This window comes from Babylonia areolata, chromosome 2 (assembly GCF_041734735.1).
Source record: "Babylonia areolata isolate BAREFJ2019XMU chromosome 2, ASM4173473v1, whole genome shotgun sequence".
Lineage (NCBI taxonomy): Eukaryota > Metazoa > Mollusca > Gastropoda > Neogastropoda > Buccinidae > Babylonia > Babylonia areolata.
The window spans coordinates 7829870-7852802 of record NC_134877.1 but is presented as its reverse complement, the minus strand read 5'-3'; the positions used below and the strand labels follow the sequence as shown (position 1 = coordinate 7852802).

Sequence of the window (22933 nt, the reverse complement as noted above, 5' to 3'; positions counted from 1 at the left end):
TATTAAGAAAAAAAACCCTCACATATTCGCATTAAATGTTTGTGTTTTTACTCTTTGAATTACAATGTGATAATTTACTGTGATGGTGTTTGTGCGATGTTCTTGCTTCCTTTCCTCTTACACCTCCCCTCCTCCCCCATCATGGTCATGTGAGTGAGTGGTTATCACTTCAGGTTTGAATGCGATGTATTCTGATAATTAATTGACTGTCTGCCCCTCTCTTATGACGAGCTTGAAGGCAAAGTTTTGTATACTATGTTTCAGATATCAAAGGGATTGTCTAATTGATTGATTGATTCGTTTCCCGTGTCATTCTATCAGGTTTCAGTCACGCACACACACACACACTCTCTGTCTATCTGTCTGCCTGCCTGTCTGTCTGTCTGTCTGTCTGTCTCTCTCTCAAATTCGTAACATTCTTACGTGTCTAACCGTTTTTATCGATTTACCCCGCCATGTAGGCAGCCATACTCCGTTTTCGGGGGTGTGCATGCTAGGTATGTTCTTGATTCCAAGTGGCAACGTTGTGGCTAATACAAATCAACAGTTTTGTAACAGTGTGACAATACAAATACAACAAAACATAATCGATACTGTGCCCAGCTCCGAGTCGTTAAGGCTCTCCAAGTGTCAAATGAGATTGAATAAATACAACAGACAAGTACAAAACTGGAACTATTGCTTCCGTAATTTTGTATTCTAGCTCACTGAGCCAGCTTGGAGAACAAAATGCTGTAGTACAAAAACCACTACCTGGACGCCTCTGATTCAAGGTATGGCATGGAATACTAACATTCAACACAAAAATATTTGATAACTTTTCTCTTAACCAAAGTCAAGTGCACAGACTGAGGCCATTTATGCTTGATTAAAATTTATCATTTTTATCATTAAAATGTTTCAAAAAGACAATGAACAAACAAAAAATCCAACCAATCGAACAAAGAAAGGAGCTACATCAACAATAGTGACAATAAAGCAAAACAAATCACGTGTGTTTATGTTGATGGGTGCGAATACTCAACGCTACACACCACTTGCACATGTAAGCTACAGGTTCAGAGGAACAATGCCAGAAATATTTTCCCCTTTCTTTCTTTCTTTAAAAAAAAAATCATGTTATTCTATTTCGTGTTTTTTGTGTCTTTTATTATTTTTGTGCCTTTTTATTTACCCGCGCCAGCTGATAGGAAGCGCTAGTCCTCACTGGCAGAGTGCTTTGTGAACACACAGATGCGTCATGGGACCGAAAAAGATCTGGCAGCAGGAATTCTGCTTGGCTCCGAGCCATCATCATCATTTGTTCACGTGACATTGCAAGTGCACAGCGCGTGTTAAGAACCCAGCCGCTCGAAAGGTGTTTTTCATGGGCAATTAACTACATCTGTGAGACTCAACCGGAGTAAGATGTCCACAGAACACCACCTGATTTAGCCCTGGGAGAATTATACAGGACAAAGCGGATGTTGCATTTTAGCAACACCGATCCTGATTTACTCTTTGGATTGGAAGATGCCAAGAGGGCATCTGAAGATGGCTACGTTGATATAGCTTTGCTGGCACTATCCCGAGCTTCATTCGCCTGTTTCACGTGATTTTGTTGTTGTTGTTTTGTTTTTGGTTTTTGTTTGTTTGTTTTTTTGGTAAAATCAGCAATAAACCTACCTGTCTTGGTAAGATCCTGAGGAATGTTTGGATGAGTTACAACCTGACTACAAAAATGACACCTACACATGTTTTCAAATTAAGATCTGTCCGTTAAAATATTGATTAAACAACAATTTTATTTGTATGAAAACATAAAAAAATCGTGTTAATAGAATCGAGCAACACACCCACAATAGCAACAACACACATATACACCCCACCCCACCCCACTTCTACATATTGCAGCACCAAACACACACACACACGCACACACACACACACACACACACACGCACACGCACACACATCCACACACACACACACACACACACGTACATACACACATGCATAGCTCTCATCACTCACTCACACACACACACACACACACACACACACACACACACACACACACACACACACACACACAGAGTTGCCGCAAGAGGGATGGGAAAAAAATCTCTGATGCCATGAATGTGGCGTCTGGCGTGTTGCTCAGTCTGATGTATTTGGGAGACTTGTTTCATTGTGAAGAAATCTGCGCATTGCTGGTTTGGAAGTTATGCCAATATTGGTTTGATTCGCAAAGGATCGCGCTCAACCTTTCATGCTAGACTTTCGGCCGCTCCCTCTCTCTGTCTTTCTTTCAGTGAGGCGATCAATGGTATGATAGCAGTGTACCTGTTTTGTTTTTTTTAAGTACTCTTACTTTTCCTAGGATTTCGGATTTCCCCAGATGTAGACCGGTCATTGTTGTTGCGCTACCAGCAAGTCTGTCGGCCCGCTCATTTCCCTTAACACCTGCATGACCAGAGCACTATACCCATGTAAGCTTTTGAATATGAATTTGCGAATTGCCTCATGTCATTCTGGGCTCCCCATTCCACTTTCAATTTTAAGAGGTTCATTGAGTCAGTCAGAATCATGGCATGTAGATTTCCAGACGCACAAATAGATGACAGCCACTGGAGAGCATGTGTAACAGCTTCAACTTCTGTTGTCAGGCTGGAGGTTTCGACTTCGTACGCGGCATTCTCTTCCCTTAGTGTTTTTACGTTTTGCTTTGCAGTGAATTCCCAACCGGATTGATCTTCTAGTATCCTCTTCTTTACTGTTTTCTTCTGTGAGTAGCTTCACCCCTGCATCAGTTCTCCCTCTGTCATTCCCGACAGTTTTTTTTCAGAGTGGGTTTAATGAATGATCTTTCAGGTTTTTGTGGTTTTCTTCCCATTTTCCCTCTTTTTTCAGGTCTTGTAGCTGGCATACAAGCTGGATTGTGTCTTCTGCTTGTTCCATCCCTGACCTTTTGGTTCCTCTGGTTCCTCGAGCGCGTCATGCAGTGGATTTGAGGGTTTTCTAGTGCTCTGAAATAGGCCTCAAGCTGTTATAACTTGTTTCTGCCCTGCATTGAAAGGAGTTCAAGGAGGTATCGTATGGTCTCAGTAAGAGTGCCCTTCGCTGTTCCAAGTATCAGCGTCATAGCTTCATTTTGAATTCTTTCTAAGCTTAGGAGGCTGCTTTGAGAGTGTTGTTTGCCCTAGTCCGTAGTCGATCACACTGAGAATGAGTGATTGATATAACCGGAAAAGAGGCGTTGTTCAATGCCTTTGATTGCCATTGCCTTTAAGACTAGAAGACCCATTTTGCATTTCAGAATAGTGCTTCCAGTGTGTTTTCTGAAGGTCATCATGCTGTCGACTGGAACTGTATTCGCAGGTTGTTTTGTGGGAATCAGATTAAATCTATTCAAATGGGAAAATATATGTTTTGAATTTATCTATCTAATGGTTTTGGTAGAATTGTTATGGGTATGTGATTTGAAGGGTATTCAAACCAGAGAGACTGAACGACAGACAGAGAGACATAGACAGAAGGGGTCAAAGAAAACAATTTCCAGTTTGAACTATGCACCACCACTATGCCCGATGTCTGCCGAAACCATCTCTCCATCCATCTAACACATCCCAGACATTCGGACGAACTCAGCAGACTTCAGCAAGTCCTGGGCTGTGCATTTCGCACCATTCCAACATCTGCTGTGCCAACAGTTTCCCACAAAACCTCCAACCTGCCCGTCAACTTGACAACATAACCCTCTCCCTTCCTTCCCTCTCACATCCTTCCACACTTCCGGTATCCTGTTCCGTCTCTTCTAACACCATCTCTGCACCCCCCCCCCCCTCCTCCTGACTCCATCTTTAAAAGTTTCACCCCAACCCTCTGCCGACGTTCTCTGTCCCAGAAACATTTGTAAACAGCCCCAGATCTTTCATCGGAAAATCTACCCAGCACCCACACGTCAAATGGTTTTATAAATCACATCGGAAATCAGTTGTGTTGCTGCCTGGCATGATTTTGTTATATTATACGCTCGAACTTTTCCGTCCTTGATTAGATTTAAGTTTTTTTTTTCGCGTTGCAACACGAAATACTTAGGTCCAGTACGAACTAAACAACCAGAACAAAGCTGATTAATGGCTTTCATGGATCGTTACGAGTCAGTGCATAATGGGTTAGGTTTTATTGCTCTCTGGACTTCTCCATCCCTCTTTTGGTGCAGTCGCCAAAGTCGTTGCATATTGTTATTTTACAGATAATCAAGAAACATTAAAGACATTTTAAACATTCTGAGAGTGACGTTTCAGTTAGGCACTTCCACTACCCTCATGTCTTATGAGCTGAGAGAGAGAGAGAGAGAGAGAGAGAGAGAGAGAGAGAGAATCAATTATGTTCAATGACGTTTTCTTGCTGAGAATGATGTGGACATGCTGATAGACCTTTAAATCGTTTTACTGTCCGCACCTTGGCTGCGTCAACAGTTTGCGCGGATGTCACACAGTAAACTGAACAAAGAAGGGGGGAAAAAACACGAAAAAAAAGCCCACCAAAACCGACGGCGTATTTTCATAAGTGCACCCCTTATCCCACGCCCCCATTCCAAGTAATCGTATTTGCAAGAAAGGTGTTCAAGTTAAAACTGTTTACGTCATCACCAGCACTGGCTTCCGCTTTCTTTTTGACATGTGACGGCGGGTGATTGGTGTGGTTCAGAGACTGGCAAGGGGAAGAGTGCAGGCAGTGCATGTCATTGTTTTGCCACTTCTGAGGACTGGAAACAAAGCTCAACAGGAAAGCCGTGTTGTGTGTAACGACACCAGATGCAGTGTGGCAATTCTCACGATCCAACACAAAGGAAAGAATGTTAGCATTTGAACGAGCTTCAAAAAAGGGGTGAAGAAGGGGCCTTAAAATATCTGCGAAACCACGGCTTCTCAGAACTCATTCTTGTGTTCAGGGCCATGCTCGACCACCAAGCAGCTTGGGATCATCAAATATTTATACTCGCAAAATTTCAACATAGGCTGAATGACAATAACAACAACAACAAAGACAACAAAAGAACAACATTTTTTGCTTTCTCAATAATCCTCTGAAAATAAACATTCGTTCGTTCGTTCTGTGTACATGGACTGATAGTTTTGGTTGTGGCCCTAATTCAAGGTCACATGTCAAAAGCATGGTTTTGTAAACGCCATTTTGCTCAAGTGATCTCATCCCTTCACTGGAATGAAGTGTTATCCATAGAAGCAAGAGACGTTTGGATCGATATGGAGCGTGAAAATCACTGACAAAAATACAAAAGAAAAGAAGCTCCAGGACCAGATACTATAGTCACCCAGCTGTTGTTTGAAGCTCCAGGACCAGATACTATATTCACCCAGTTGTTGTTTGAAGCTCCAGGACCAGATACTATAGTCACCCAGTTGTTGTTTGAAGCTCCAGGACCAGATACTATAGTCACCCAGTTGTTGCTTTCTTTTTCAAACATCCCCGACGAAGAAAACTGGCCACTGTCCAGTTCATGATTATTGTCTTACTGATGATACCACGATTCGGGAAGTAGATATAACAATATCATGATTGAGTCTCAGAGGCATAGTGAATTGTTGGAGTGCTAAATCAGTAAATGATAAACCTTTGAACGAAAACAAAACTTTTTTTTAAAAGAAGAACGAAAAGAAAAATGTTCAAATAATTTAATTTCGCATGATGGTAGACAACCATAAAAAACCGAGTGTGGTGGAAACTGTTGGGGTTTTTCAAATATTTCATGAGAACTGTGTGACCAAGCATGACGCAAAGCATTTCCGGAAGGTGTAATGGACTGCACGTGCAACCGACCCCCAGAGTTACGGCACGCACTCTCAAGTGTGCAGAGAACACAGGCAGGGATAGACAGTCGGCAGGCATTGTGTGGCCTGGCAGAAACCGGCATGTTGCTAACTGGTGTCAGCTGCTACAGCCACAGACAGTAGTACAGCAAAACACTCCTCTCTTCTGCAACTATCTGGAGAACTACACATGCATGCTTATTGGTCAGTTTCTGTCTTCATCAACGCAGGCGCTGTAAAGTGTAAGACGTTTTCCATCTGTTTGTTCCTCCAGTATTGTCTAATTATGATTACCTGTCTCTAACTCATGTAAACACACACACACACACACACACACACACACATATATATATATATATATATATATAGACAGACACACAAACACAGACGCGCGTGTTCGCGCACTCACGCACACGCGCGCGCGCTCGCGCGTGCCCACACACTACGCACACGCACACACACACGTGAGCGACAATATTTGAAACAGGGTCAGTCATGTAAAAGACATTATTCTCAAGTTGTACTTCGACTCCGCGAAGGTTTTAAGGAGTTGAACTTAACATGCCCCAGGTCAAAGATTGCGCCAAAAGACAGAGAGAGTACATGCATATGACCCATTTTAACAATGGGCACACATACAAGCGTTACGCGCGAACGGTGTGATGCCACGTCATATTGTTCAATGGTGCGTGTGTACGATGCGTTGGGCACCATGACAAAATGGTCGGCTCTTTCCGCAGATTGGTGACTAACGCCAAACATAAATTTTAAAATGGATAAGGAATTTACAGACAAGCACGACAGTACTAGAACAGCAGCAAGAGGTAGGCAACACTGAAAGCAACGACCCCAACTGACCTGGTTCCGCCACCAGTCTGGTGAGGGCAGGCATGATCTTCTGCAGCCTGACGCTGGTGTCGTAAATGAGGTCCAGGGCCTGAACCTGGCTGACTCCGTCCTGACCTAGCTGCCGATCCTGGGTCAGTGGGATGGGGACCTCGTTGCCATGGGGATGGTTCCAGCGCGTCGCCATAGAACGCTTGGTGAGTTCCAGCGTGCGGTTCGTGAGTCTCTCTACGAGCTGCATGTTGTGGAAGATGTAGGGGATCCAGCCCGTGTTGGAGGCGATGGCCTCCACAATGCTGAAGATGGTCTTAGTGGTGTTGTGCAAGCTGCGGAGGTCTCCACCAGCTCCCGACCCTGCGGAGGACTCTTGGCCCAACGCCACGTCCCCCGAAGCTTTGCCGGGGGAGGGGAGCCCCTGGTTGAGACTGACCCGAACGTCCTCCAGACGCTGCACCTCTGTGTGCAGGGCGGTCACGCTGTGGGTCAGCGTGTTGGAGGACAGCTGTGCCAGGTCAGTCAGCACGTCCAGCAGCTGAGTCCCGTTCTTGGTCAGCTCTGACAGCACACGGAGCGACTCTTCCACCACTTCCTTCATCCCCAAACCGCCGTCTGGGGGAAGATGAGGGGGTCCTTCCCGACTGCCGATGGTGTAGTATGGAGCAGAGCCGAATGGAGTGGCGGGACGCTGACCGGCGTGTGTCTTTATGGGGAAAGGCTCGGGACGTAGCTTGCTGCCTCTGTCCTTTCCATTGTCCGCCCGCTCTAACAGGTTTCTTTTCTCCTGCTCCTGGGAATCCACCCCCAGCTCAGCGCTGCTGAGGTCTGCTCCTTCTGGAAGGTTGCTGATTAGATCCTCAAAGAGGACTTCCGCTCCCTCCGTGTGGCCTGTGGACAGAAGCCGGCTGGCCTCCACGACGTCATACCGCAGTCGACTCTGATCAATAAAACACAGATTCATAATCTTTAGTCAATTGATCAATATGTTTTGTTTGTGCATTTCATGCACACAGCATGCGTACGGAAATTGGAGTAGATTTAGGGAAGAACGTATATGCACGGCGCCAGATACAGAATAAATGTTGCAATCTTTCGAGCAAACCACATTGCCATTAACGGGTTTGGGATAATAAAAAAGAAATGAAAGGGTAAGTGGATGAGAGAGAGAGAGGGAGGGTGGGGACACAGGGTGACAGACAAAGAGACAGAAACATAGACAGAGAGAGGGGGAGGGAGGGGATTGGGAAGGCGACGAATTGAGAATCTTTAAAAGCAGTGGGGCAGCTGTTTTTCAGACGGTTAGATCTCAGATGAACAGGGGAATAAACGGTTGGTGGAATGCAGCTTGTCAGATATGACAGATCTTCCTTCACGACATTAGCACAGATGTTGGGACATTTTCTTTCTTTCTTTTTTTTTCTTTACGTTGGAAAGCACTTACAATGTTCATTTTGTAGCACACTCTCACATCAGTGAGAGTGGAGATGTTGATAAAGCATTCAACATTGTCCAGCCGAACGCAAAGGGCCATATCAGGGCTGCGAAATTTAAAAATAAAATCAGCCGTGTTGAGCACAAATCCCTGTCACATGAAAAAAAGAAAAGAAAAGAAAAAAAGGCAAAGTAATAAGTTCATAACATATATTGACCTTTAATTTCCTTTATGCCAGTGAGACTAACCTGTGCTGAGGACGTCAGCCCTTCTGCTAAAATGAATAACAAATACAAATACGTTAAAGCCACACACACGCACGCACACACACACACACACACACACACACACACGCACACGATTGAAATGCTTTTTCGTCGTGATAATGTAGAATGGATATCAAGTGCCCATCCCAGCGTTCACAATACCAATGCGTCATCGTCAGAGCAAAACAGCTCAGACAGTTCGTCACAGATTCCGGGAAAGAGAAAAAGTGTCAAGGTTTGTTGGTGAAAAAAAAACACACAAAAAACCCCCCCAAAAGAACAAGAGAGGCAAGGCCTTCAAGACTCACTTGTGATACACTTAAAAAAGAAAAAAAATCTAATCATTAAAATGTGTTCCGCATTTGTTATTATAAAGCTTCGGGTTAAAAAAAGAAAAAAGAAAAAAAAGAAGTACTAATCAGATTCGAACCCCGCGTGTTTGGGTGAGAAGAAACTGTCTTATCCATTACACTATCGTGGCTCCTGGTCTGACGTTCTAAAATTTAATATTTGAACATACTTTTTTTTAAAGGGCGATAAATCAATTGCGGTATTCGCAGTGAGAACGCTGTTTAAATCATATTATTCTGGTGTATCTTGGGCATTCAAAAAATCTTCTTTTTAAGTCCGCGGTAAAGGAGACGTGGCTATCGCTGCAATCACACTGCAACATTTAGACGTTTTCTCTAGATCTAGATAGATGTACAAGTTTAGTTACACCCGCCGGGAATGTAGTACGACACGGTCGATTCAATTTCTCTTTTATGTTCATTCTAGTTTTATAGTTTTAAAGTTGATATGAAAATTTAGTATTTTGTTAAACTAATAACATGTAGAGCCAAGTACACGTACTTCTAAACGTCGTAAGAAGTGAAAAGGACTTCATTTTGAGAAAAATCAAGACTGGAATTTTTTTCGTTTCATCGTGATCAATTCAAGGGTATTAACTCGCATGGTTTACAATTTTAAACTGTGAATTCCAACTGATTCTGTGGATATTTTTATGGCAGTTTGGGGCATAATCCAGTAAGTGATGAGGCGTTCACAAATCTTTCTTTGAATAAATATTTAACGGTCTCCTTCTCCAACTTTCCATCACATGTTATTGTGTATTGTCCATTGAATATAGGATTGAAGGGGCAGGTCAACAACTTGAAACAAAATGGCGTCGTTCGCGAAGAATATGAGCACGCGCTTTGAATGTGTATAAATATGTGTACGCAATTGATTTTTGCCCATGACCTTCAGGGCTCAGCCAATAGATCTGTAAAGTCCACTCATCGTATTGATTTTAGTATTTTCATAAAAAGACCACTTGGGCGAATGAGCATAGTGAAAGCCCTGTACACTGAGAGTAAAACACACAAGCTTTTTATGTATTGAGTATAATTTCAAAATGTAATGTTTAAGATGAGAAAGATCGGTTGCCTGTTTCTGATCAAATAGACTATAAGCTATCCACTCTGACCTTTTCTGCAGTCAACGGATCTGGCCCCAAGTATCTTTCTGGACTCATCCATATCTATACCCCGTCTCGCCAGCTCCGTTCTTCCTCTGATACTCGACTTCTCAGGATACCTCACGTTAGAAGTAAGACCTATGGACACAGATCGTTTTCTTTTCAATCGCCAAAGACGTGGAACAAGCTCCCTGATAACCTCCGTCATTCTGATTCCCTCGCATCTTTTAAATCTCGTCTCAAAACTCACCTTTTCCCTCAGCAATAAGTTCAATTGTGGCAGGTCCACTTCCTTTGCGTTAGCTGTGCTTGACTATGTGTGTATACATATGTATGTGTACATAACTACATGCATGTATATGAATGTGTATTGCGTGTGCGTGTGTTTATGTAAGTTTGTGCCTGCCTATGTGTGCGTATGTGTTAGGGTAGCTGTTAGATACACATGTATGTTAAAATGTATGTATGCAGCGTGTGTGTGTGTGTGTGTGTGTGTGTGTGTGTGTGTGTGTGTGTGTGTGTGTGTGTGTGTGTGTAGTCACATTTTGGTGTGTGTATGTAACATAGATATGATGTATTTTGTTAACAAAAGCGTTTTTTTAAAGCACCTAGAGCAGATTTCTGGATAGTGTGCTATATAAGTATCCATTATTATTCTTATTCTTATAAGGACACACCAAGGGATAGTGAAGGACACACATTAAATAAAGGACACACTAAGGGATAGTAAAGGACACACACATAGTAAAGGACACACATTGGAATAGTGAAGGGCACACACAGTAAAGGACACACACTGGTAGTGAAGGGCACACAGGGATAGTGAAGGACACACACACAGCAAAGGACACACACAGGGATAGTGAAGGACACACAGTAAAGGACACACACAGATAGTGAAGGGCACAAAGGACACACACAGATAGTGAAGGACACACACAGTAAAGGACACAAAATGATAGTGAAGGACACACAGCAAAGGACACACCAAGGGATAGTGAAGGACACACCAAGGGATATAGAAGGACACACAGTAAAGGACACACACATATAGTGAAGGAAACTCACAGAAAAGGACACACACAAATAGTGAAGGACACACAAAGGGATATTGGAGGACATATACAATAAAGGACACACACACAGATAGTGAAGGACACACAAAGGGATATTGAAGGACACACACAATAAAGGACACACACTGATAGTGAAGGACACACAGAGTAAAGGACACAAACAGATAGTGAAGGACACACACAGGAATAGTGAAGGACACACCAAGGGATAGTGAAGGACACACACAATAAAGGACACATACAGTAAAAGACACACACTGATAGTGAAGGACACAAAAAGTAAAGGACACACACAGATAGTGAAAAACACACCAAGGGATACTGAAGGACACACACAGTAAAGGACAAACACAGGGATAGTGAAGGACACACAGAGTAAAGGACACACAGGGATAGTGAAGGACACACACAGTAAAGGACACGCAGACTGATTATGTAGGACACATCAAGGGATAGTAAAGGACACACATACACAGTTAAAGACAAACAAAGGGATAGTGAAGGACACACAGAATTAAGGACACACACAGGGATGGTGAAGGACACATAGTTAAGGACACACACAGGGATGGTGAAGGACACATAGTTAAGGACACACACAGGGATAGTGAAGAACACATAGAGTTAAAGGCACACACAGATAGTGAAGGACACACAGAGTTAAGGACACACACAGGGATAGTGAAGGACACATAGAGTTAAAGGCACACACAGATAGTGAAGGACACACAGAGTTAAGGACACACACAGGGATAGTGAAGGACACATAGAATGAAGGACACACACAGAGATAGTGAAGCACACACAGAGTTAAGGACACACACACAGGGATAGTGAAGAACCCACAGAATTAAGGACAAACAGATAGTGAAGGACACACAGAGTTAAGGACACACACAGGGATAGTGAATGACATACATAATTTAAGGACACACACAGGAATAGTGAAGGACATACATAATTTAAGGACACACACAGATAGTGAAGGACACAGAGTTAAAGACACACACGAGTTGTGAATGACACACAGAGTTAAGGACACGGACAGGGGTTGTCAAGGACACACTGATAGTGAAGGACACACAGAGTTAAGGACACACACAGGGATAGTGAAGGACACACACAGATAGTGAAGGACACAGAGTTAATGACACACATGAGTTGTGAATGACAAACAGAGTTAAGGACACAGACACGGGTAGTCAAGGACACACAGAGGGTAGTGAAAAATAGACAGTAAAGGACACACATACACAGGTATAGTGAAGGATACGCAGAGATAGTTAAGGACATTGGGTATGGTGAAGGACACGTTGTTTCCCGCAGTAAGCTGAGTAATGGGGTACACACAGTACAGTTGTCTGAATTCCCAAAATATCCCCTGACCAAAAATAACCTACAGTAACCGATCAGCAGAGCAGCAGTAGGTGTTTACCAGCTGTGTGTTTGCCTTCGGGCCACCGAAACCGACAAGCTGATGACTGCAAATGTGTGCTGTATTGGATTCTGACAAAGTTTCAGCTGTGTTATGCAGCCACCACCTCATCTCTTGTTGTTGTCTCTAGTTTGTTTGTTTTCAATTGCTGCATGCCACTGAAGTATAGACTGACAAGCAAAATTATGCGAAATACTGAAGGACAGAGATGGACTTGAAGGAGCTTGTGAAACAAATCTCTGAGTTTGTGACTGCTCTGCATTTTCTTGGGGATGATTTTATAAATTGTTTTTTATTGTTGTTGTTTTTCTGTGGATATTGTTGAATTTCTTTTTTTTTCTTTTTCTGGTGATTTACATTATCTTTAGTTCAGTGCCTGTTCTGCATTTTCTTGGGGATGATTTAATAGATTGTTCTTTTTAAGTTCTTTTTTCTATTATTTTTATTTATTTATTTATTTTTTGTACTATGGAAATTGTTGAATTTCATCTTTCTGGTCATTTACAGTTACAATTTTCTTCCTTCTTTATTTCCTCATTTGGAAAAAACAACAACTTTTTTTTCTTCAATTTCATTGTTCTTATCATGCCGACAGACAGACAGACAGACAGACAGACAGACAGACACACACACACACACACACACACACACACACACACACACACACACACACAGAGTATAGCTAACGGGTCAGGAAGGCAGCAGCGTTGATGTCCCAAGGTCCATCACTACACAAGCTCCCTGGGCAGTGGGCTGGAGCTCTAAGTTTTTCTGCTTCACAGTGAAGGGCTCTTTAGCAATTGCTGTTCACGAGGAGAAAAGCGTTGATTACACTACAGTTTTCCGTTTTTTGTATTCGTCCCGTGGCTTTGCGAGCAAGCAAATCATGGGCTTTGAGGTCCTTCAGTTCTGAGCTGATCTTTACAGCAGACTCTGAGAAGGAACGTGAGTTCCTGTCGCAAAACCTATTATTCTCCCAAAAACAACACGATAAAAGATCCTGGTCAGTCACCTGCTGTTGAATCGCTGTTGTTATCGTCCAACCCTTCCCACTGATACCCATCTCAACTCTCTCTCTCCCCCCCTTCCTCTCTCTCTCTCTCTCACTACCTGTATCTCTCTCTCTTCTTTTCGTCTCTGGCAGAGAGTGAAAGCGCTGGCATTCATCATACATGCAGTATGCACGTTCCTTCCACCACATCTTCAAGACTTCATGGAGTGGTCACAGTGTGCTCTGTGCATCGTCGGCACGAGAAGTATCAGAGAGAAAGCGCGGGTAAAACAGTGTACATGTGAGTGAACAGCATCGTCTTGTTTGTTGCTTCGTCTTGTCTGCACGTACCGTCTGTGCCCTCGTGGTACAGGCACAAGTAAACCAGTATTTCACAGCAATGTTCTTCTCATGGCAAGGTCAGTTTCAATGGTCGGCGTTGTGACAGGGTCACTGTCACGTGCGCACACATGTGCTCTTTTCCCGGAGAACATCCCCGTCACCTACCTACCTACCTACCTACATACTATGTTTGAAGATACATCCATACATACATATGTTCAACACCACAAAAATATCTCCCACTCACGCCCCTTTTGCCAAGTAGCAAGGTGCGAATGAAGGTGGGAGCAATGGGACCGTGACGAGGAAAAGCGGGGTTGGTGGATGGCAAACTCAGAGGCGGACAGAGTCAGTGGTCAGCAGACGAGGTTTAAGAGGACCTCATTGGGGTCAGATAATCACTCCCACAAAAGCCCAAGGTACACACGGCCATCGACCAGACGTACTACCGGGGATATATTCGCGAACTGTCCCGAACTGAACTACTGTACATCTAAGATCCATTTTTGTTGTTTCTCGCGGTGTGAAGTAACCTGGAAGAAAGGGAATGGGCAGAACTCAGGGTTAAGACCCGAGGTCATTTTGATGATCTGTCAGGTCCCAGATTTGCCTCTGAGGTTCAAAAGAAAGGGTATTTACAATCCCTGTGAACAACGGCTTAAAGAATTACAAAGGTCATGGGTGAGAGGAAATACTGAAGATGGCAGCGCAGACTGGATTGCTGTAACCACCATACAGACAGACCTCTGAACGAACAGATGGCAACATCGCAACAATGATCAGCCCGCCAATACACACACAAGCCTGATGTTGGCTAACAGCACACAGTGTGACAACCGCTTGCACACGCTCGCTAACGCTTTGTTTCAGACACAAAGACGCACGCGTGCACACATGCACAAACAATGAACGAACCAATGAGTGAATGAATAAAAGAACGAGTGAATGAACTATCAAGACAAGACCCGTATTCATCTCTCTCTCTCTCTCTCTCTCTCTCTCTCTCTCTCTCTCTCTCTCTCTCTCTGTGAACATTGTCGAGACAAAAATCAGCCGTTTACATGATGCCTGTACATGAGGAATAACCTCTCTTTACTTTGTACACATATTGTCTCTGTTCCATTATACTATACCCATTTGTTTATTTCATTTACTTGTAAGTTGATTTTATACATGCTGTCTCTATTCTGTTACACATTACAATGTTGTTGTTTTTTACCATTTGTTTATTTTATCAAACTTGTTAGTTGATTTTTTTTTTCATTCATTTGATAATTAATTAATCAATCTAATTGTTCTCCCCCAAATTATTGTTGTTTGCATCATTACCATCAGCATCATCATCAACATCATTATCATCATCATTATCATTTCATGTAAACGATACTTTTCTGGTTATCTGCCATGTCTCCATGTTCTCTCTCCGTCACTTCAGTCATATCTCGCTGAAGTGTGTGAATATCACTTTTAATCGTATTAACCTATTTTTAGTTCATGTTTATACTGTATTACTCATTTATATTTTCTACTTCGCATCAGAATGTATGCTGTCAATATCTGCTTATGTATAACAACTTGGATTATCTCATATTTGTTTGAGTGAGCGAGCGAGTGAGTGTGTGTGCGTGTGTGTGTGCGTGTGTTTGTGTTTGTGTGTGTGTGTGTGTGTGTGTGTGTGTGTGTGTGTGTGTGTGTGTGTTCCCGCTGGCTGCAAAGAACATGACATTTTCTTCGGCTGGGGTCTTGCCTCAGTTCATGAGGAACTTCTGCCCCAGTTCTGACACATTCAGTCATTTCATCTTTTTACAACTCACTTCAAGATTTCCACGGCTGTTCACATCTAAAACAGCGAGCTGTATAAATAATCATCGCCAGTGTCCATTTCGTAGCTCTAGGTGAAATGCTTGGCGACAGTACGCACGCACACACACACACCACCACCACCACCGCCGCCACCATACCACGACCACTACCACCATTACCACCCTTGGCAATCAGCACTACCAGCCCCGTACCACTGTCAGCCCCCTTTTCCCGTTTGACAGCATCAGCTGCTGATCACGATAAAACAATTTATGAAAAATTAATGGTCATGTTACCACGTGGTCTAGCTACCGTCTTTAATTGGTACTGTTCATGAGACGGCGTCATGATTAAAAAGTGTGCCATGCTTATCCCAACACCGCTGCATGCGACAAACTTCGCGTCGCGTCTGACAGTTGTTAGATGATGGAATTTACCGACATCCGACGTGCCGCTTCCAGCAGTGTGATTGCAGTGTGATGTGGGCCTTACCTGTTCCTCCTTAATGGTGTGAGTGGTGTGCAGCAGACGTTCCATCATGGCGCCCGTGTGTCGGAAGTACGACACGGCTTCCATGACGTTTTGTGTCATGTTGGCCAGCAGTCTCATCACCTTCTCCCCATCCCTACCCCCTCCCTCCCTTTCAGATTCCTCGTTCTCTGCCTCGGGGGTCCTCGTGGGCTCTGCCTGAAAAACAAGGTATTATCTGTAACTAGTTGTTGTCGCTGTAGTTTTAAATTACAGCTGCAATGTCGTTTAATAATTGTCATAATCATCAGTCTTCATCATCATCAACATCATGGTCGTTATAATCATCGATTTCTTCTTCTTCTTATCATCATCATCATCATCATCATCGTTTGATTCTAAATTATTATTATCTACGGGCCCCATACTGACAGACTGAACCTGATCAACCGTGGACCAGCTGTGTGTTTTTCTTCAACCGATCTGTTTGAGTGACAGTTTATGTACAACTAATGGCTTAAATGCATGCCCAGTGTTGAGTTACATTTCTTATTTCCTTTCTTATGTTCACCTTTAAAACATTATAAATGTTTATCTTGATATTACTGATCAATTTCGATGTTGATATCAAGTCTTTTGCAAACATTGAATACAATATGTTTCAAACCACATCATCAGTCAGCTATAGATTCCTTGTGTCTTTCTTCAGCATGTTCACAACAACAGACAACGGAACAACAGATGGGTTTTCTTTCTTTCTTTCTTTTTTTTAAAGTGACTGAAATGCAAAACAATAACCGTACGGTTTAACGCACACGCAGAATGGTGAAGAGAGAAAGAGAGAGAGAGAGAGGGGGGGGTGGGGGGGGTGGGGGTGGGGTTATTTCACCAGTGGAAATGAGATAAGCGATTGACATGCTTTTGTCCACCCAGCCCTGCGGCACACACACGCGCGCGCGCACGCACACACACACACACACACACACACACACACACACACGAACACGCACGCACCACACACACACAAAAACACAAAAAACAAAAAAAACCAAAACAAAAAAAACCACACACACACACAAAAACATACACACACACAGAGGATCACCACCATCCCAACAACAATTAAAGAAAACACAGTGACAAGACAAACAGCCAACCATAGAAAACCGTACAAATCGTGCAAGAGAGAGAGAGAGACAGACAGACAGACAGGCAGAGAGACAGACAGACAGGCAGAACGGGTGTGGGGTGGAAGTGTAGGCCTTGTACCGTGGAATCCGTAGACTTCTGTTGCTCAGACTCGGAGTCACTGGTTCCAGCGTTGATGAGGTCCACAAAGTGGGTGTGGGTCTGCCGCTTCATCTCCGCAAACCTCAGGTCTATGCGCTCCTCCAGGGGCCTGCAAACACAGCACGCGGTAAGTGTGTGTGTGTGTGTGTGTGAGGTTAAAGTCTTCACATGCAGGTGGTGTTCTCGTGTTAAGTCTCCTGTTGGTTGCCCACAATGACATAATCTGTGAATAGTGCATGTCATAATCTGTGGACGGTGTGCGACTTTGGTAGGTCCCCACACCTTCATAATCTATACATGGGCAATTTTCGTAGAATCCAAAAAGGTCATAGTCGGTCAATGGCATGTAGTGTTCCACACGATGTCATATTGACACATGGTGCTTGAGTACCATGAATCCTCACTTGATTATTCATAGATAAGGTTTGTAATTTTGAATGGTTTTTAGCAGGATACCGTGAGCTGATTTTTGTTTGTATTGTGCTGATTTTTGACAGCAAAGCAATGGCACACTTTAACTGGACTGTTCGGTTTGTTTTTATCGGGATTGGTGTCAGTGGTGTACTGCTGCTTTTTTAAGCAGGTATGCTTTGATTTGTTTTGGTTTTGCGACAAAAGCTGGGTTATAAACATGGTTTGGTTTGATTCCCAACAAAACAGTTGGATTCAGAGATATGATTCTCTGTTTCCAGTTGTACCTTACTATTTTTGATCCAGTTTATCTACGTTTGTGGAATAGCATTTAATATAGAATTGTACTGAAATAACGTTATTGCCCTGTTTTGATGAAGTTGATTTTGTATTTCGTCTAGCGTCATAAAACGCTTTTCCTGCAGTATACTGATAATGTCACTAATTTTTATGAACCCCTTTCTCGCCATTTTAAGAAATTAAGCACTTTCTGTTTGTATCATTATATTAAATAGGCGTTGTTAAACGATGTCTTTTGCTAATATATTCTTCTTTTGCATTTTAGTTTTACTATCCAAATACACAAGTAAAACTTCTTTCCAAAAATCATTTTTGATCAGTGAGACTCCTTGGGTTTCCATTTTAGAACAATTTATTTCGAATAACTCATCGGCAGAGGCAGTTTTACAAAACTGCCAAAAAGGAATGAAAGATCATTAATTTTTTCTGATCTTCTGCCATATAACTTCCCAGCCCATTGAAGGTAACAAAATATTTTGCAACTGCACCATGTCATCCATATTCACCCACCCCCCTTCTTTACAGTCAGACCGCATAACTTTACTTTTAACCTTCTGAAATGCTCTTATGTTAATTTGTTTTTTTTCTTTGCCAGAGAAACTTAAATATAACTGTGTTGATTGTAATAAGAATTTCCTTTGGTAATCCAGCTGATTGCATCACATAAACTGGCTGATCGAGAAGATTTTGATCACTACTATTTTACCATGAATGCTGAGGTCCCTTTTGCTCCTTTTTTTTTATTTTTTTTTTATCATTGTATTAATGTTTATATTCTGCTTTTCCCTTTTCCCTCTTATTCTTTTGCAATTTGTTAAGATAATTCCTAAGATTTTTATTTTCTCTACTATTTCGAATGGAATGGTCGTTTGTTTCCATATATCGCCCACACCTAGAACCTTAGTTTTGTTCATATTTAGCTTTAAACCTTAAAAACTGTCATATTGTTTCAAAATAGTTGTTGCCTGAGCAATGTCACGCTCATTCTTCAGAAATAGAGTCTGCCATCTGTTGTATTTTGATGCTTGCAATATTGTTTTCATTTTGACGTGGTATTTGTATTCCAGATATGTCACTGTTCCTTATCTTAATGGCTAATAATTCTACTGCAAGGACAAAGGCTAGTGGGGAAAACAAACACCATTGCCTTATACCGCTATTCATATCAAAGCTCTATGATATCTATCCGCCTTAACCGATATAGTTTACAGCATTTTTCTTCATGATTGTTATCTACTTCCTGAAGTCATTTCCACAGCCAAATACATTAAATGCATGCAGTAAATGTCATTTTGATATAAAATCAAAAGCTTTTGAATACTCTGATGCTAGTAAAAAGCCTGCTATGCCTGTTTTATTTATGTAATTTATTATGTCATCAATCGTACGAATAACTGAAGCAGTATTTCTGCCTTTCATATACCCAACTTGATCATCACTAAGTATGCGTTGAATAACCCCACTCAGTCTATCAGCCAGAATCTTAGCCAGAATTTCATAGTCGGTGTTAGTTAATGTTATGTATCTCCAATTTGTTAGTACTCTGTCTAGTTTTTTAGCTTTATGAATTAACGGTTTCACACCTTGATATTGTGTCTACGATAGCTCGCCCCTATAAAATGATTCATTAAAAGAGACTGTGAGTATTCCTCTTAATTTGAACAAAAAGAATTTCATAATCTCAATAGTGATTCCGTCCATTCCTGGAGCCGATCCGTTTTTCATACTCAATAAAGCACGCGACGCTTCGTCCATTGTTATAAGACCACATGATTCCTTCTCGGCGCTGTCAGGACGAGAGAAGTATTTACCTGCCATGAATTCGTTTGTTGCTTCCATTACGTTTTCAACTTGTTTTTATTGTAAAAATTTCGTTTTTAAGCTGCCTGTTCAGCCATTATTTTTTCTGGATCACAAATAGTGTACAATACCATTTCGTAATCGGTGGATAGTGTCAACACTTTGTCAAAATCTATGGATAGTGTACAACTTTGTTAGGTCCAAGTAATGTCACAATCTGTGGATAGTTTGCAACTTTGGTAGGTCTCCACACATTCATAATCAGCAGATTGGCAACTTTGGTAAGTCCGAAGAAGGTCATAGTCTGTAAATGGCATTAGTATTCTACAAGTGGTCATATTTACACATGGTGCTCGAGTGCCATGAATCCACACTTGATTATTCATAGATAAAATGTAATTGTGACTGGTTTTCAGTAAGATACCGCGAGGTGATTTTATTTTAATGCAGAATTTTTACATCCAAGCAATGTCACTATTTAATTGGTCTTTTCGGTTTGTTTTTAGGTGATGAAAACCTAAAATGTGGTCTCTTGCCACCTGGCTTTGAGCAGCATGACACGAGTTTGCTTTCACTTCATCCATAAAATTAGCTTATGCTATATATGTATTATGACTGCTCAGTCATGGATGAATTAAAAGTAATCTTATTTCTTTCATTATTGCTGTCCAACTTGAGATTTTAGGATTCCCATCTCTTGTCACTGTCACTGTAGTTGTGTTTTTGTCATTGATAATCAGTTTTCAGCAGTCATATAATTTAATTGTGAAAGGTCCTTATCAGGTCATAATCTTAAGATGTATTATCATGTGACAGGTCTTCATATGCAGGTGGTGTGCTTGTGTTAGGTTTTCTGTTAGGTCCCCACAATGTCATAATCTCTGGACAGTGTTAAACTTTGGTAGGGCCTCACAATATAAAAGTCTGTGGACAGTATGTAGCTTTGGTACGCCCTCACAATGTCATGATCTGAGAATAGTGTACAGCTTTGGTAGGTCCCTAAAACATAATAATCTGTGGATAGTATACAACTTTGGTAGCTCTCTATAATGTCAAAATCTGTGGGTAGTGTTCAACTTTGGTAGGTTCCCACAATGTCTTAATCTGTGGATAGTGTGCAACTTTGGTAGCTCTCTATAATGTCATAAACGTAGGATAGTGTACAATTTTCGTAGGTCATTACATTGTCGTAATCGATGGATAGTATGCAACTTTGGTAGGTCCTCACACCATCATAATCTATAGATGGTGGACAACTTCGATAGGTCCCAAAAAGGTCATAGTCTGTAAATGGTACGTAGCCTTCCACACGATGTCATATCAACACATGGTGCTTGATTGCTATGAATCCACACTTGATTATTAACAGATGTAATTGTGAATGGTTTTCAACAGGATAATGGAAACTGGTTTTACTTTGTATTATGCTGAATTTTTGACAGCAAAGCAACGGCACAATTGGACTGTTTGTTTTCTTTTAGGAGATGAAGACCTAAAATGTAGTCTCTTGCCACCTGGCTTTGAGCAGCATTACATGATTTTACTTTCACTTCATCCATACAATTTTTAGATGCAGAGTGTTCTTGGTTTCTGTAAAATGTGCGATTGTATTGACTGAGCTAAGTTGTGAGATTGTCATAAAACTAATATATAGTTAATATCAAATGATATAAGACCTTGCATAGATCCATGCTCAGCTCATGTTCAAGATAAAAAGGACTGTCCAGTCCTGTAGACAAAAGCAGATGTATTTTTTCCATTGTTGCTATGTGAATATGTGATTGGGGGGCTGTATTTTTTCTGCTTGATTGAAAAGTTTCACCCCCCCATCGTGTTTACTTGCATAATCACTCTCAATAGTACATCTGTCATGTTTTACAGAAAGCTACAGACAACAGAACTGATGTTCCTGTCTTGTAGAAAGGTATATACGTACAGACATACGGACCCAAATTTCTTAATTCCCTTATGCCAATTTCACATCACCCAGACAGTCCTTCGATCTGTTGTATGGTGTCAAGATTAATTTAGGCATTTATTTTAATGTATTATATATTATTTTGGTGTATTTTTGTTTTTATTTATTTGTCTATTTAAAGTTTAAGCAGACCAAAGGGCTATCTGGATGACAGAATTTTAATGCCTTAAAAAGAATCCCCTTTCTCTTTCCCACATCCTCCCATGATATGCTTTGGATTTATCAATATATTTATTGAAACCATAGCACCTTTAAGACATGAAATACATGCCAAACCGGATCTTTTATACTCTTTCCCTTTTAATAAAAAGGTGAAGCCCCATAAAGTGACCATTCTACACCCTTTGTGGCTGTCCTAACGTAAATCCCACCTTGGGGCTGGGGAAAGGGGAATGTGGAGGGAGTAGAAGAGGGACGCCAAAACGTGACAAGGGAGTGATGGTAAAAAAGCAAGAAAGAGATGAGGAAATCGTAAGACGGCACAAGGAGCTGAGAGAGAAAGAAATGCACACATCTTTGTTGCTGAGTGGAGTGTGGAAAAGACCACAGGTTAATGCACGGAAAAGTTTGTTCAGTCTTCCAATCTTTCATATTGTCCCGACGCTCAAAGAAAACAGACAAAAAGATATACATCTGAGCCTATTGTAATCTAAATACAAGTCTTCTGGACAAAATATATACATTCACTTCCCACTTAAAGCATTCATTCTCCTGTTTTCTCAGAAGAAAGTCTTTTTTCAATGGAGAAATAAATACGCATGTTTGATGAGCTAACCTGCTGGCATTTCACTGCTGGTAGAGGGAATAGTTGTTCATCTCCACCACAGAGTCTATCATCCACAGGTACTGAAAATTGTTAAGCAAATGCTTCTTTTCTTTTTTCTTTTAATTTTTCTTTTACCGACACTCTTTCACACCCCGTCTTTCATCAAACTGCATATCCTCTTCAGAACTGCCGAAGTTTGCATCTAACACCTTCTGTTTGTTTGGACTTGCTGAAATTACAGTTCCGTTAAAACCTGCAATGGAAATGTGTTTATGTCATTTCAAAATACAATTATAAACTGTAGGTGCTCATGAAGTCCTTTATCTTGAAATGTGTTTAGCAAGTCCTTATAGTGCAGACACAAACTGTATGAAAAGATCCTCACTAAGCACTTGATCATGTGATGTGTGTGGGCGAAATCGAAGTCGAATCACAGGAAGACAAACAGCACATCGAA

At 41.7% G+C, this 22933-nt stretch overlaps 1 protein-coding gene across 1 annotated transcript in view; it reads right to left on the bottom strand.

The window, feature by feature from the left end:
• Window positions 1–22933, bottom strand: part of LOC143297203 (uncharacterized) — a 35028-nt gene that overhangs the window by 9795 nt on the left and 2300 nt on the right. The window contains exons 2-4 of the mRNA XM_076609413.1: window positions 17201–17330; window positions 15956–16150; window positions 6675–7596 (exon numbers count right to left, since the gene is read on the bottom strand). Coding sequence (XP_076465528.1) covers window positions 6675–7596; window positions 15956–16150; window positions 17201–17330 — 1247 coding nt within the window. The remainder of the gene's footprint in view (window positions 1–6674; window positions 7597–15955; window positions 16151–17200; window positions 17331–22933) is intronic.